Source organism: Columba livia, chromosome 6, assembly GCF_036013475.1.
Source record: "Columba livia isolate bColLiv1 breed racing homer chromosome 6, bColLiv1.pat.W.v2, whole genome shotgun sequence".
NCBI classification, from domain to species: domain Eukaryota; kingdom Metazoa; phylum Chordata; class Aves; order Columbiformes; family Columbidae; genus Columba; species Columba livia.
The window spans coordinates 37,387,980-37,404,191 of record NC_088607.1 but is presented as its reverse complement, the minus strand read 5'-3'; the positions used below and the strand labels follow the sequence as shown (position 1 = coordinate 37,404,191).

The window sequence follows — 16,212 nt, the reverse complement described above, 5'->3', positions numbered from 1 at the left end:
TTTTGTTCTGTGATGCTGGTTCTTAGTCTGTTTACAAAAAAAATCTTGGGGAAAACTGTCCGTTTTTACCCAAGGATCAGGCATAGACAGCAGAGCTTGATACCGCTGTACGTTCCGCAGCCTTTGCTGTAGGTAATATCAGTACGCAGTGATTTTTCTGCAGCTGTAATTGGAATCTCTTGCTATGCCCATAAAACGTACCACCTGGGAGGAATCTTACCATCAAATATGTGATGTCAAAGAAAGCAGCTCCTGGCAGCGAGCAGGCTCAGAACGAGCCGCGGTTCTTGCAGCAGCGCATCGGCGCGTCCAGCGGGAGGTGACGCCGCGCTCCGCTCTGCTGGCAGCGTGATTGCAGCTCGCCTTCGCAGCTCTACATCAGAAGGGTTTTCCCTGGATCTGTCAGTAAACCTGCTGCTCTTCCCCCCATTACCTACGTTCTGCCTTCCATTGCATTTTTTTATATCATTAACTGCATGTTGAAAGTTTTTATTTTGTAAATTTCTTTAATGTACAAAGCATTTATTTGTTTTTTTTTTTTTTTTTTTACTTTGCATGTGCATGTTGTTGGTGTCTCTCTCTTTAATTTTCATGCTAGTTTGCCATTAGCTTTACAGCTGAAACATCTTGCTTATCTTAAATGGTAATAAAGTCATTCTGATTAGTGTCACCAAGTGAAGGTTTTTCAAGCACTTGTAAAAATCCATATAATATGGATTTACTTACTGGCTTTTTTGCTCACAGTCATCTAAATTAGACCTTTACATTAAATATGTCCATGATAGTAAATAAGCTTGTCCTTTGGAAAACGGTAAGTAAAAGCAGTTTTGGCATTTAAATGAATGCTAGTTTGGTTCAATGTACAAATTTCCTTTTAGTCTTTTGCAAAAATGAAAAATATTCATGTTTAAAATGCCAATTTTTGGCAGCTTATTGTGAAAGGCAGGTATGACAAAATGAAGAAAAACTAAAACCCCAGTTCAGTAGCAAATGTTGTAATTCTGAGCAAAAAGGTAATTAACTGCTTATCAGACTGTGTAGAAATGCTCAGCATTTCCATGGTGCTTGGCTTTTTCTCTTTTCTCCTTTTTGTTTTTTTTTCCAATCTGCAGTTAGGACATGTATGGATGCTTCAGTCGGAAACTGTTGAAGGTAGCTTCTCTTTCTTTGTCCCAGCACCAAACTCCATGATCTCCATCACATGTTTCACTGATACAATAGAATTTTTCTTTGCTTAAAACTCTTGTTGGGCTAGATTGTAGTTTCGTGACGTGTACAGTAGCTACATGTGTGAGGGGAATGATTATTGATCACAGCACTTTCTTCCTGTAACAGAACCTGTTTAATTTACGAGATGTAGAATACCTGCCAATGAGGTGAAATTCTCCAACAGTGGCACTACGGCAGCACCAGCAGCAAATTGCTAAAGTTCAGCAGCTATTAGGAAGGGAAACTTAAGATTTAAGAGCCAAAAGCAGAAGATGACTTAGCCATGAACTCACTCCTGTGTGTCTGCCACGGTCCTGGCATGGGGACAGGGGGCAGTGTACAGAGATGAGCGGCGCAAATTATTCTGATTTTCACTCTTAAGTGGACCAACCCTTAAGACAGATAATTGAATTTAAGTGATTTAAGTACCCATATCCCACTTTAGAGCTTTTGTGAAGATGCTTTTGTGAAACTCATGACATTCACCAGTGAAATACTAGACAAATATGACCTAATTTTGCAGTGTCTAGTTGCAGGTGTTTAGTAAACCACAGCATAAACTCCTGAGGTTCTGTCCGGATACCGTTGTTTGTGGCATTCCTTAAGCAGAAAGAATGGACATCACACAGGAGCTTCCTTTTGAATATTTGGTGTCATGAGTCTCAGAAGAGTCTGGGGCAATCATGGTAATCAGCTCTTCACTAATGAGGAACAGCTGCTTTCTCATTCTGGAATCTTGAGTTGGAAAATTTACAAAGCCTGGTTTCATTGTGTCTGGAATTAATGCAACCTTTGTTCTCCTGGTGGTTTTTTAATAGCCTTTGTTAAAAAATCATCCTATTAGACTGGGAAAGAAAGTGTACCAATAGTTCTGTCCCATTGAGATGTCTGGATGATACTTCAGTTCTGCAGCACTACAAAGTATTATAACTCCTATAGTAGTTGGTAAGAAGTTGAGCATATATAAGCTTATTGACCCCTCTTCAGGCTGCCTGAACTGCAGGAAACATCAATTTTAAGAGTCGGGGCAATTTGATAAGTAGCATCTGTAGTGTTTGGGGTTTATGATGCTTTTAATATGAAAACAGATACAAAGTATGCAATGGGAAATGCCTGCTGGGGTGCCAGTAATTGGGAAAATTGATGCTTTAGGTAAATCACCGTTCCTATAACCTCTGTTAGCAACACAGACCTGTGCAAGGTTGGCACATTTTGTACATGTAAATTCATTCTTGTTTGATCTTTCACATTACATACCAGCAGTATGTACTTTTTGTCAGAATAGATCCTTGTGCCGTATTGAGTGAACGTGTATTTTTGTGTCTTTTGGGGGCTTTTTTTGCCTTACAGTCATGGCCACACAAAACTTTAAGAGAAGTATAAACATCTGTGAAAACACAGCGTGGTGCTATTTTTAAGAAAGTTGAATTCCAAATTTAATTAGAGTTACTTATATTGTACTTTTAATCTTCCATATAGTGACTAGTCGAGAGCAATTAAGCATAATAGGCTTATTTAGGCTCTGTGCAACACAAGACCTTCTGTATCTAAAGATAGTTAAAGGCAAATGGAAGCTAAGCACAGTGTTCCTCAAGCAGGCGTCAAAAAGTCACACATCATCTTTTGATGATAAATCTTATTTCAGTTGTTCCTTAGTTTTATATTTTACAGGCATCAGCGTTAGTTTAATGTTGATAATCAATTTCATGTTCTGAATATTAATATAAAACTTTTATAGATGGTGATATTAAAGTATGAAAAGGATTTCTGTTCTTTATTATTTACTCAAGTGTAATTGAAGAATTTCCATAGACTGCCATCTGTACTAGGTTAAGCTCAACATAATTTTGAGCATTTACCCTTGGCTTCTAAAACAAAACAAAACAAAAAAATAATCAAGGCTTATCCTTTATAATAATGCTAAGACCTAAATTGCTCTTCCATCGTTTTGTGTAAAGCATTTTAATTTTCTGACACAAAATGTGAAAGTAGAGAACTTGATAGACCTAAGTGTGTTTGTCATGCGTATGAATGGCTCCAAGAAAATGAATTAAAACAACAAAGAATTTCCAGTAAGATCAAAAGCACAAAGCCCGAGGCAAAATAATGATAGATAGCAAAAAGAATTTAACTCCCCCCTGCCGAGCAAATGTTAGAGAATGTGTAATGTTAATAACAACGCTGTTACAAGAAATTAGTAATAGAAGCTTCAGGCTGATTTCTAGCAAGTCCCAAGTGGATACAGAAAGTCTAGAAGGAAAAGAGAAACCGTTTCACTGCTTAAGCAGCTGCGTGAAATAACGGAGACTCTTTGCAGATGGTCTCCAAGAGAACAGAGGAGGTGCCAGGGCTGGAGCTCTTAAGGGAGCGCAGGGAGAGCCAGACTCAGCATCCGCCCCCTTCCCCTCACTGAGTGCCCTGGCTCTCTGGCTTTCGGGGATTTCCTCTCATTCATTTGCAATCGAAAGCAGGAAAAGATCCCAAAGATTCCCTAGCCTTGCTCATGCAATGATTTGTATGTCCAGAGCAAATTGAAAGAAAATAATAGTTTGTATTGTAGATATGTATTTCTTTTCTTGCTAGTGATAATTCTAATTACATTATCTTTTCACCTCTCTCCAGAAAGAATGGCAATATGCATCTTTATGTAGTCTTGCAGAAGTATACTAATACTTTCTTTTCTTTTTCCGACTTCTAGGCGAGGATACGCACAGCAAGAGGTAAGGCTGTTCCCCAGTTACATTTAAAATATTCATCGCATCAACATACTTTTCCCATACAGGCTATACTGTTAAGCTCATTGATGCTGCGTGTTTTAGAGGCCAGAAAGATAAAAGTGGTTCAAAAAGATTTCCTGGGGTCTGGGAACCATCGTGGCACAACCAGAACCTCCACCACCTCTGCAGCTCGGTGTAGCCTGTCCTGGCTGCAGCTTTTTCTCCAGCAATGAGTAACATGGAGAATTTCCTTCAGAAATCTGAATGGAATCATTTAATAACTGGAAAGTTCTCCAAAATACATTTCTATCGTAAAGGCCGCTTTTTACTGCTGAGGTCAGTTTTACTAATCTGGAGCCTACCAATCCTTATTCAGGAGTGTTTTACAAATGCAAGCTTTCCGCTGTTGGGTTGTGATTTTTCCTCCTTTTGCAGAGCTTATTTTTGTCTCTTCATTCAGATACAGAACTTCCCCATCTCTCATGTTTTGGTTTTGGCCAAGAAACTTGGCTGAAGTATTGCCACCAGGTTTTGGGAGGAGTGTGGGAACAATGGTAACTGATTTTCCTGAGAAAACCTGATCCTAATTTACAAAACAGCAAGTGAGGTGTATCAGTCTGTCCTTTGCAGAAAACTGGAGATGCAGAGTAATTAACAACATGACTGCCAAAAATGAGCGGTGTTTAATTGTGCACACCTGAGAGGGGCCGTATCGTCATGTCAGTCCTCTTGGTGCAGCCTCCCAGGGTCTCTTCCCTTGTGTCAGCATCCTTGTCTCACCGCAGGCCCTGTATGGAAAGAAATCACACATAAGCTGTAGAGAAAATAAGGCAAGATAATCCATCGCTGTCTTACTGGTATTGTAAATTAAAGTATATTTGTGGTTGGGAGGTACTCAGTTAAAAGCCACAGAAGTAAATAGAGAATTAGAGTGATGGTGTTGCAGTAAAAGCTTCGGTAAGAAATCCAGTCACTTCAGGGATAATTTTTTGTCTGCTGTTGTCTCCCCACTGCCTCCAACATACACCACACCATAGTTCTCTTGGGCTCTGGCAGAAGTTCTTGAGTTTGATAATTTAGAGAATCACCACATAAACTGGGCATTTGATTTTATATTAGGCAAAAGTAAAAGTGGACATAAAGTGATTTTAGCACATGAGGTGCTTCGCAGTGTTTTGCTTCTCACTGAGTAAGGATGTACCTGGGTGGCTGCCGTACAAAAGGCTCAGAAGGAGCTGTGCTTTTTTAGGGTTTCTTTCCAGTTTTAGTTCAAATGACTTGTGCGTTTTAGTTGTTGCTGCCTAATTAACCCCTTTCTAATTTTCTTTCATAGCAACAGCAGTTGCTGAGACCTTCTCTTCTCAGACCAGAGGTACTACCATTTTTTGCTTCTTAATTATTCTATAACTTTTAAAATGGCTTTTACATAATTTCCTAATAAAAGCCTGTCTGTCTTAGGTAGTATTTCCCCCTCTGACTCTTTTGGATGAAAAGTAAAGTCCTGACATCGTTATCCTATTTATGTTGTTTTAATTAAATACCTTAAATTTACTATGTCTTGGTATTTTCCCCTTGAGCATTTGTTTAGTTGCTTCCATAGACTTCATCACACAGACTGAAAGCTTTCCTAGTTTCATGTCCAGATTCACAGACCAAATCATTTCCTCACTGACCAACTGCAGTCTATTTTTTCAGATGTCAATCAACTGCAAATTGATTATTGTACCTAGAGATGAACTAAGCGGTTGGCCTGCCAAGCAGTGAAAGCGTTAGACACTGCTGTGTGTTCTGAAGGAGGTTTTTGTACAGGGTGAGACAGTGTCCCACAGCAGGTCAGCATCTTCATTTAGCTGACTTGAAACAGTCCCTCCCAGGGAGTACACCGGGAAAATGTCATTCAAAGCTCCTGATGGCCTCTCATAATGGTTTTTGACAGTTGCCAGTGCTCCTCAAATTATTATCCTTTTTTATGTTGGATGTTTTCACTTTAAGATACTGTTCTTTGTGTCTTTTTCATCAGTCTTTACTGTGTATAACTCTTTGCATTCAATCAGTGTTTCTCTTTTGGCAGGAGTTAAGCATGGAGTCTGGAATTGATCCAGGCCAGGAGTACTATGGGCAAGATTACTACAGCTATGAGCATGGGTATATTGTCATTTTCCCTATATATTTCTGAAAATGCTGCTTTTCCAGGTTGGTGATGTTGATCATTACAACGTCTAATCTGAAGACTTACCTTCAGCTCAGGATTACTTTAATCTTTGTATCCACAAAGGCGTGCGCTGACAACAAAACCCTTTTCAGCAGTTAAGGAGGCATTGTATAACTCCCTGCTTCTTTAGGAATCTAATTATTACGCTGCAGAGTGTATACTCCATTTATCATACCAGTTTTATAGGCACTTTTTTGTTTGCATATTTCTGCTGTTGGAGAGATTAATTTCCATCATCTCCTCCTCTTTTGTGGCTCACCAGCCTGAGTTCTGTGACTGATACTTTCTGCTCCCAGTTCCTACCAGCGTCTGGCCTTTTGCATTTACCTAGAAAAACCTCCTCCTGCATGTTCTGATAATGCCCATCTGACTGCAAGCACTGCAGGGACTGTTGCTGTTCTCACAAGCTCATGGGGATTCTCCAGAGCTGATCCCAGTGAACCTGCACTTTCATTCCCTAATCATAAAAAAGATCCCCCAAATAAATCAGGTACCTGGAAAGAAGGTCATTGCACTTGATGGATTCTTAACTGATCCCAGAGAGCTCGCAGTTGTAAGGGGCTTGTGGCCAATTGCAATAGGAAGAGCTTTCAGATTGTGTTATGCTAAGGAAAAAAAGAATCACCATCTTTTTAAAGGTAGAGAGAACAGAGAGCAAAGAAATCCTTTTCCTTGTGGGAAGCGAGAGTGTGCATTTGTTGCTGTATGCAGAGACAGGCAAACATGTGGGTGCACGTTCTGAAGAGACGATGGTGTTTTTGGCAGGTACGAGCTGCCGCAGTATGGGAGCCGCCGCCGCCTGCTGTCTCCTTCGGGGATGTATGACGAGTACGGGGAAGTCGTGGTGGAGAACGACGGTGGCTACTACTATAGTCCGCACGGATCGACGGCAGAAGAGGTAAGTGTCTCTGGTGTAATGGTTCCATCTCTGCAACAAGGTGAAAGGCAATTAAACTTTGTTAAATGTATTTTGTAATTGATTAGAATATTGTGTTCTGTGTAGACCAAAGAAGCGGCTCCTCCAATGCCAATCAGAGTGTTTGCCCTTTTCATGACTGGTAGAGTTTGTGTCAGCACCTCTTTCCCTTTTTCTAGGAATAAAAAGGAATTTCAAAGTTTCTTTTAATATCTACATGTTTTTCTCTCAAAGTAGATTTCTAGTTTGAAGAAAAATCCCCATAGCCTTAGGTAACTCCATTTTATATTGTTAACCAAACGGGTTATTACTAATATTCAGCCTGTAACTGGTGATTTTCCACTGAGAAGAGCAGTCACCTAAACTCGTTACCATGAAGTTCACAACTGAACGTAAAGAAATTCTAAAATGTCAGTAGCAGCCAGAAGAAAGTTGACATAAATGTTCCTCTTTTTTAAAACTAATTTTCAGAAATACTAGCCTCTTAATCCATCACGTGGGTTTTAATTAAATGAGAAGAGAGAACATTTCTGAGCCAGTGTTCTTCCCTGTGGCAGTGAGGTAGTTGTGCACTCCCAGCCTATTCTAGAAGTAAAACTTTCCCCATAACTTTGGTGAGAAGCTATTCTGAAGCAGGTAAGTTAAGTTTTGATGCTGGAAAAAACGTCACTGCCTTATTTTAGGGTACGAGTTGTCACAATAACTATCTTTTCAAATTGTAATCAAGTTCCATTTTCACAATTTGCAGGGGATGAGTCAAGGCAGAGGTCCTCCAAGCAGAGGTATAAGCCAGAGAGCAGGGCCTCAAATAGAAGGTAGACCTTTAGGTGGTGGGCTGGACCTAAGACACGGCTCTGCACGAGTCCTTAGGACCGGCCAGGGCAAAAGGAAACTAAAAGCTGTGATGCATTTAAGTCGTGTGGCAGTCAGTGCTCACAAACCGGTAAGAAGAACCGAGTCCGCTCATTCTCCATGGAAGAAAGCAAAGATATTCCCCATGATTCTGCAGAAAGTGAAAGGTGGTAGAAAAGATTCCAGTTACGCCAAGTTGATGTCAGCTCGCCAAGTGGATGCTGAGAAAAGCATGATTATCAGGGGGAGTTACTTCCAGAAGTCGACAGATGACAGACCTTCGATGAGGAAACTAAATCATGTGCTAAAACGCATTAGTGTCTCCAGAAAATTTCAAGAGCCTATTAGCAAAGATTCAGTGCATGCAAGAGGAAAAGGAGAGGAAGAGTATGAAAGCGATGAAGGAAAATCAGGAGTTTCAATAAATATCACAGCAGAGAGTGAACATGAGGATAGTGATTATGAGAAGAAGAAAAAGAAGAGAAGAAAATACACTTCAGATGAATCATCAGTGAAGAGCAGTAGCTCTGGCTCAGAGTCGGAAGATAAAGACTACTTGAAAATAACTCTGGACCAAGATGAAGCCACTGAAAGTACTGTGGACTCTGATGAAGAAACTGGGCACGAATTTGGGGATTCTGATGACGAGTCTGGATCCAGCACTAGCAGTGAATCAGAGGAGGACTCATCTGAAGAGGATGATGATGATGAGGAAGACTCTGACAGTGATGAAGATGGTAGCCTGTCAAAGAGCTCATCTACGCAAAGTTCTTACAGCAAATCAGGGACTAGTGAGTCCAGCAGTAGAAGAAGCACTGAAAGGTCCAGTATAAAAAGTCGGGGAGGTGGCTCTCAGGGCAAAGCAAGACGATCCAGCCAGAAATCAAATATGAGCTCTAATGCATCAGGTAGTGACAGGGACACGAGCTACAGGAAAACTTCAGGATCCAGCTATAAAAGCAAAACCTCCTCCGCCAGCCTGGAAATAGAAGACACGATAGAGGAGGTGTCAGAAGAAGATGAACAAGCGGATGTGGAGCAAGTGAGTGCAAGCCCCAGTGAGAAGGCAGATAACTCAAATAAGACCGTTTCTGAAACATCTGCCTATGCAAAATCTGCTGCTACTGTAGAAAAGAGAGGAAAATCAGCTGTGAATGGTGAGGATAGCGTGGATGAAAGCGCAGAAGAGGATGATACAGGTGCTAGTGAGAGGGAGGAAACTATTAGTAAGAATGAATCTTCCTGCCTAGAAAGTGAGATCAGTGTTACTTCCAAAGGGACTGAAGGGACAAAAAGCACATCCAATCGCACTTCTGGTAAAACTGCTACTTCCCCTGATACTGAGAATCAAAGTTCTGACACCAACATGAAAAGAAAGAAAATAAGAAAAAAGATGTCTGAGGAAAACAGTCAGTCTCAGTCAGATGAGACCCTGGATACTGCTGTTACGGAGTCAGAGACCACTGGTGATTCCACATCCTTTTAAAAAGGAGTGATAGTAGGTGGACGTTTTACAGTAAGGAGTGATCTTGTTTGCTGTGCTTTCTGTGTGATCTTTCTTAATTTCTTCCCCAAAGGGCTGTGGGGCATTGGAACAGGCTGCCCAGGGCAGTGCTGGAGTCACCATCTCTGGAGGGTTGGACAGACGGACATGAGGTTCTCAGGGACATGGGGTAGTGCCAGGGGTGGGTTAACGTCTGGACTCAATGATCTTGAGGGTCTCTTCCAACCAAAATGATTCTATGAGTCTAAACAATACACACTTGAGACGGCTAAAAAGAAAATGTCAAAGCTTATTGCTTCAGCATTTGAACCCTACGTGCTGTCTTAAGGATAGAACTGTAGAAAACCAAACTAACCGAATTCCTCTGAGAGACTACTCAGGTATACTTAGTGGTGGATCTAGAAGGATTAGTTTTCATGTAGCAATGGCAGGAAGGAGTACTTGGGTTTCTCTGCTCATTTCAGTGATGTAGTTAAAGAGGCATTGTGCTGATTCTTAGATTTCATCCTTTTTGCCTTATGCATGTTGTGAGGCACAGTAACATCACATTTCACGTTAGGGGTGAAGGATAGCTTGGTAAACCTGTGTTCATGCAGGTTATATCTGTCACAAAATGGAACACTGTAGGTAGGCAGAGGGGCAAAACATGGAATTTGGTGAAGCCTGGGAATGATGATGAGGATGAAAAGACTTAGAAGTGATACACGGTTTCACGTGTGTACAACATTTGCTAATCTTCAGGTGAGTTCTCTGCTGTAAACGTTAGTCCCGTTTGCAGGGAGGACAACTGAAATAGCGGCAAAACAACACTCCCAAAAATGCCGAGTATTACTAGCACAGCTGGGATTAAACTGTTACATCATGGGATTCAGGTTTCAGGTACCAGTGATGTACAAAACAGGAATGTAGAGGTAGGTGTACAAAGTGAGCTTTATTTTTCTTTTCTGTACAAAGTGAGCAGTGATTTTATTTTTTTTTAAACATCTGTTTAGAAGTCTGAGATACGTAACAGCAAAGTATTGCTGAAGGTAACCATCCCCTATGTTCTATATTTTGGTATCTGCCTTTTAAAATTCAATAACCTGGAATATTGGATGTAATTCAGTAGAGAAATCTTGTAGCATTTCCATTAGCACAGTTGCGCTCAAAATGACGATGGTTGTGTAGGAAGGACTGTTACTGCCAGCACAAGTGGCCATTGTGTTCTCTTACGTGCAGCAGCCTGTGCATGATGTAGCCCCTTAAGGAGCTCCCACACAAGCTTTGTACACATGTGAGCTATCTGTGCTCTATCTACCTTGTATCAAGAGCCAGACAGCTGTTTCTCAACCACTTAGATTTATCCAGATAAGCCAAAAGAAGCCTAAATAAAATTAAATCTTTGAGCCAGTATTGGATTAGTCTTGTGAGCAAGTGCCTTAAAGCTAGTACAAATTCTGGCAGTTGCACCAAAGCTCTGCTAGAAAGCCTCTGTTAGATGAGGTAGAGAAAAACGTTTGAATTTTTAAGCCTGCTGTCGCGTTACCCTGGCAGGACAATTGGTGTTGAGCTGCAAAGCACAATATTAACTTTTCAACTACTGTCTTTAATTCCAGTTGTAATGTGAACTAGATTTATGATCGCGTACCTGCTTTTTTGTATTCCCACATAGCACAAACTTGTAGCTGCACACAGTGTTTTAGCGTAAATCCCATTTAAACTAGTCAGTCTTTTCATCCAGCTGGATATATCTGTGTGGAGAAAATTGTATGTCTTTATCAGGAACAAAAGAGTAGGCATCTAAGTAATTTGCACAAAGTGTAACTTCTCAGAAGCTTAAGAGTAATCACCACCTGCCTGTATCTCGCATGAGTTTCTCTGTCAAAACTGGCTTTTCTTGTGCATGCGTATGTATTGCAGTGGGAGTTAACTGGGATGGCAGCTGCTGCCTTAGTGAAATAACAGTGTTTCCGTTATTAATTCAAGAATGATAGTAGCTTGTTTCAGTATATTGCAAGGAGGCATTGATTTTAAAAAGATCAATTATAAACTACAATAAGTAGTGGGGTTTGTGTAATCGCTGTTAGTACAAAGTCACAGAAACATGGAAATTGTTTGCGTTATCTCTTTAAAAAAACACAGAAATTCTAACATCTCATTTCTCCACCATCTTAATAGCAAAGCACCTCCTTTGATTGCACTAGACTGGCACTGGCACAAACCCTGATATCAAGCTTTGCTTTTTTTAACCAGCTTTTAACTGGTTTTTAACCAGCTTTTAACCATCTTTTTTTAACCAGTTTGTGTGTTCAAGCATTAGGTATATATGACAGGGGCACGCAATGGTAATCAAAACAATTAAGTATCTGTGTACAACCTAAGAGGAAGGGTACAGTCAATAAGAAATGAGTGTCTAGATAAGAGACAAGATAAATAACAGATAGAAAAAGGGCATGAAATATAAGAAATAGTGCTGAGATTTAACAGCCTTTCTATTTATTGTCAAACAGTGGGCCCGAAAGAAAAGGATCAAGTTGATAGTTGACCCGGAGTATGAGACCAGCTCCACTGGAGAAGACAGCGCTCCTGATTCCAGCCAGAGGAATCGCCTTAATAACCCCAATATTCAAAACAACATCAACGGGAACATCTACATTGCACAGAACGGCTCTGTTGTCAGAACCCGTCGCGTTTGCCTTGGTAATAATTTAAAAGTCACATCTCCAGTGAGGCTGGGGAAACAATTCAAGAAACTGGACAAGCTTGCAGTGACACACGAGGAGAATGTCCCACTGAACACGTTATCAAAGGGACCATCCTCTAGTGACAAAATGAACACAAGACCTTGCAGTGTCTCATTTGCTTCCTCTACTATAGGGGCTGAAAATCTAGTAACAAAGCCAGGGGGCTCCAAAATGAAAAGCACAGAAGAGCAGGAATCGGTTGTTGATAATGTGGATGTCAAGGAGCCCTTGGAGTCGCACAGTGAACACACACAGTCAGATGAAGAGGAGCTCTGGATGGGCCCCTGGAACAACCTTCACATACCAATGACAAAACTGTGATTTTTTTCTTTTTCTTTTTTTTTTTTTTTAATTTTTACTTCAGTTTATAATAAACTGCGCTTTTTATTGTCACTGAGGAAAATGTATGAAATTTGTATTGTGCATATACATTGTATACTACAAACGACACGCTTTAAAGTTTAAAAAAAAAATTTGCACTCACATTTGTACCACTTAATTGTTCTCCCCAACAACTATTTTGACAGGCTCCCATTTCACTAAACAAGACTTCATTTAAATTAATTAGGTTTTTTGGATCTTGATTTATTGTTTAATAAACAGTAAACTACTAATAAATGCACAGCAACATTCGGTTAACTTTTCAGGCAGTTCTATACATGCCTAGCTTGTTTTTCTGTATGGTACTTGTGGCTATACTGTTTAGATTTGGAAATTGTCTATTTATGTTCAACATTTATATCCTGAGCACTTGATTCTGAACTCAGAGTAATAAATTAAAAATAAATCCATGAAAGTCAATGGAGCAAATCCTCGGCTGGCTTAAATTTGAGTAACAGTACCAAAGTCGATAGCGATATACCCATTTATGCAAACAGAGGATCTCGCTCAACACCCAGCTAGCAAACTTATGTGAGAGTGCAATTGGAGTTTATGAGAGTTACACAGAAAAGTGGAATAGAAGATTAAATAAGATAAAAATTGCAAAGAGGAAGGGAATGTGTAGCAATTAATCTTATTCAGAGTTACCTGGCTGTGGTTTGTTCATTTTCTTTTGTAAATTAGCTCATTCCAATTTTCTTCTCTAGTCAATTTTTCATCTTTTCATCTCTTCCCCCATCAGTTCTGTTTTCTTCTTTATATGGTCTTTAGCTCCGGTTTTTATGCTCCATCAATAATTGTCATCCTATGGCTATATTCCTCCAAAATACACCAGTATGATACACGACTCTGTGAGATAGAAATAGGCATTAAAGAGTAATTAATAGGAAGGGGACAGATACATTTTCAAGCCCAGCTAGCTGTTGGGTTAAGTGGTACAATCGCCATTCCACTCCAATAGTGTTGAACATAAACCTGCTGAAAAGACAAATGGATTGTGGTGAAGAGGATAAAAAGTGAACGTTTTACAAGGCTAATATGCATAAAGAGATCTGTGAAGGGCAAAGGGTGTCAGAGCACACGCACAAAATTGTTTCAAAAACTTTAAGTAAGCATTACTTGTAAAATACACTACATAAATTTTGGCACTGGCTTCTAATGGCTATTTGTACCTCAAAGTAGTGAGTGTGTAATGTTACACCTTGAGTAAGGAGCTGAGGAAAGCCACTCTTCATAGTCTCCAACACCTACAACACATTAGCAATACAGAGCAAAGTATTTTTGTCCAGTGTGGTACAGGAAAGAAAACAGGAACATACATATTCACATGAGAAAAGCGTCCTATTGTATTACGCAAACTTTTTTTCCAGTGTAAGATCAAACTAGTTGTGAGAACAACATGGATACCTCTCGAAATACAGGAAAAGTCAACAGATAAATGTGTGCAATGAGTAAGGAAATGATTGGCATCATTGTTCTTTCCCTGTTGCTATAGTTGGCGTTTCATCACAAGACTGGGTGACAATGGCTGTTGGTTCTGCTCTGTTCTGGCAGTAAATGGACTTTTGCTACTGTGATTGTGTGTGTTTTGCCCTTGCACAGGTTCTACTCCACGAGATCCCTCTCAATGTTTATCTCCAGAAGCTGTTCGCATGTTATGCCGATGTAAATGTGACATTTCTGTCAAATACCTCCTTTTCAAGCTGAGGTTTCTGACCAAATATTTTGAGAGATGGTGCTTGTTTTTAGGCATGAGAAATGCAATGTAGCCTAATCATGCAAGGGGAAAAAAAAAAGATCGGGTATTTCTTTCTCCTAACTCTTCTATTTTGACATATTTGCACTTGGTATCTAACAAAAACTAGCTGTTTGGAGTTTAGCTGGAGTCTGAACATATAGATAAGAATGATGGAAGAAAAAAAAATTCTATTCTTTGAAATAACTAGTAAAATGTTATATTTTAATCCTGTTTAAGTTACTGTTATTATTTCACTGCATCACTTCTGTTGCAAGATCTGTCAGTTTGTTGCTTACTAAATACTTCAATAAGGTCATATGCTTTTTAGAGAAATACTTTCTCCCAGCTACTCTTAATTTTCTGAGGGGAAAAGAAAAATTGCTGCTTTTTCTAGCGACTCACAGCGTCAGCGGCTTTAGCTGTAACTCTGAGCAGGGCTGCCAGGCCTGACGCTGGTGGGGAGTAGCGCTGCGTGTGCTTTTATCAAAGGCAAACCTGTCAACACCATCTCCTTTTTCTGCCCAAGCCCTCAGAACTGTTGACACAATGCAAAGAGCAGAAGAAACTTCATCTTTGCAATGAGTGGGGCTTATCTAAAATCTGTCTTGATTTTAGCTGAGCTTGCAGTCACTTTCAGACTTGAATTCTGTTGGCAAAGAGAGGGCTTAATGAAATCCTTCACAGGTACAGAAAATTTGGGGAAGTGTTTTTTTCTTTTTTATTTCCTTGGGTTGTAATACTATAAATAAATGCAGACTTTGAATCTGTGTTTTCTGGGGATACCATGCTGTAAATTAACACAGATTTCAGCCTGTGAGCAGGCAGTGGGTGCCAGACTCAGCAGCAGTAAGACTGCAGACTGATACAGGGGAAAAAGGACACTTCTGCATTTCCTTTGGGAAGTGAAGTACTAGCAGGGCTTTGGTGGGTACAGTAAGTAGAACAAAGTATCTGGGTCTTGGGATATAATTCACAGCTCTTTAACCACGGCAATTTGTAAAGCTGATGCAAGGCACGAGTGTTTTCCCCTGGGTGGCAGAACGACTCACTGGCTGACCGATCAAGGCAGCAATCATTGCTCCTGACATTGATTTAATTTGTACACTCCTCCAAACAGGCACCCATAGTTTTGTGGTTTAGCACAGCATCTGCTACGTTTTCAGAATAAGCAAGGACCAACTGGCCAATGTTCTGGCTATACAAGGGCAGTGCAATACCCACTGTAAGGCAGAAGAAAAACAAACTATTTTTTTCCTTTGTTTCAGCACATCTACAAAGACCAAGATTGAAAAGAAAGCCCTGTTGGGGATCTCATAGGGAGCTTAAAATATTTGTGCATTCATGGTAGGTAGTCCTTGCACCTCAGATTTGCCTGAGTGGGTGTGGGAGAAAGGACAGCGTAGTTGTGGTGGGTGATGTGTGTGTCCATCTCAGTGCCTTCTGCTGGCGGTGATGTCACAGAGCGATCCCTCGGCATCACGCAGGTGATGGAACTGAAAAACTCGCACCGTCAGCAAAATGGAAAAGAGACTGAAAACAAATCTGAATGTTTAGCAGTGGGAAAAAAGCACCAATCTCAGACACAAATTTCAGCTTACATGGTAAAAAAAACCACATAATGGCAAGTGGGTGTTTTGGGCCAGTCACAACCTTGTAAGTGCATTTTGGAAAGTATCAGACACTCCAAAGGGACTCTCTGATGGATGAAAGCCACAGTGGTTCCAGTTTCTGGTGGTGGGTAGTCATCCCCAGGTTGCTTCTGTGTGACAATCTCGGTGGCTCTTTGCGTCTAGCAAATGTCAGTTGAAACTCAAAACTTTGTGATTCTGTAATTACACATATTTTAAAGTTAGTGGATGGTGATAAATGGTTCTTACCTTGTAAGATTTATAATTGTGCTGGAAATGGAGGGGATACAGTTGAATATTTTCTCATCAAGTTCGTGGCTGGACAAAGACAT

The 16,212-nt window shown here is 40.3% G+C and overlaps 1 protein-coding gene and 1 long non-coding RNA gene across 11 annotated transcripts in view; one reads left to right on the top strand and one right to left on the bottom strand.

Annotated features, from left to right (window-relative positions):
- PCDH15 (protocadherin related 15) overlaps positions 1-14,478 on the top strand; it is a 695,403-nt gene extending 680,925 nt beyond the window's left edge. For 7 of the 10 annotated variants that reach the window (XM_065068168.1, XM_065068170.1, XM_065068169.1 and 4 more), the window contains 6 exons: positions 3,908-3,929; positions 5,260-5,298; positions 5,998-6,071; positions 6,904-7,036; positions 7,803-9,404; positions 11,900-12,058. In XM_065068168.1, the coding sequence (XP_064924240.1) occupies positions 3,908-3,929; positions 5,260-5,298; positions 5,998-6,071; positions 6,904-7,036; positions 7,803-9,392 (1,858 nt within the window). In that variant the 3' untranslated portion in view covers positions 9,393-9,404; positions 11,900-12,058. Of the gene's footprint in view, positions 1-3,907; positions 3,930-5,259; positions 5,299-5,997; positions 6,072-6,903; positions 7,037-7,802; positions 9,405-11,899 lie in introns of all 10 variants that reach the window. The other 3 variants (XM_065068175.1, XM_065068177.1, XM_065068178.1) reach the window with 2 other exon arrangements.
- Positions 4,405-13,336, bottom strand: LOC135579823 (uncharacterized). The gene is made up of 4 exons (XR_010473590.1): positions 13,163-13,336; positions 11,038-11,140; positions 6,633-7,066; positions 4,405-4,714 (listed from the first exon to the last, which is right to left on the bottom strand). It is a non-coding gene; the product is annotated as an uncharacterized LOC135579823 (long non-coding RNA).
- Positions 14,479-16,212: the final 1,734 nt, after the last annotated feature.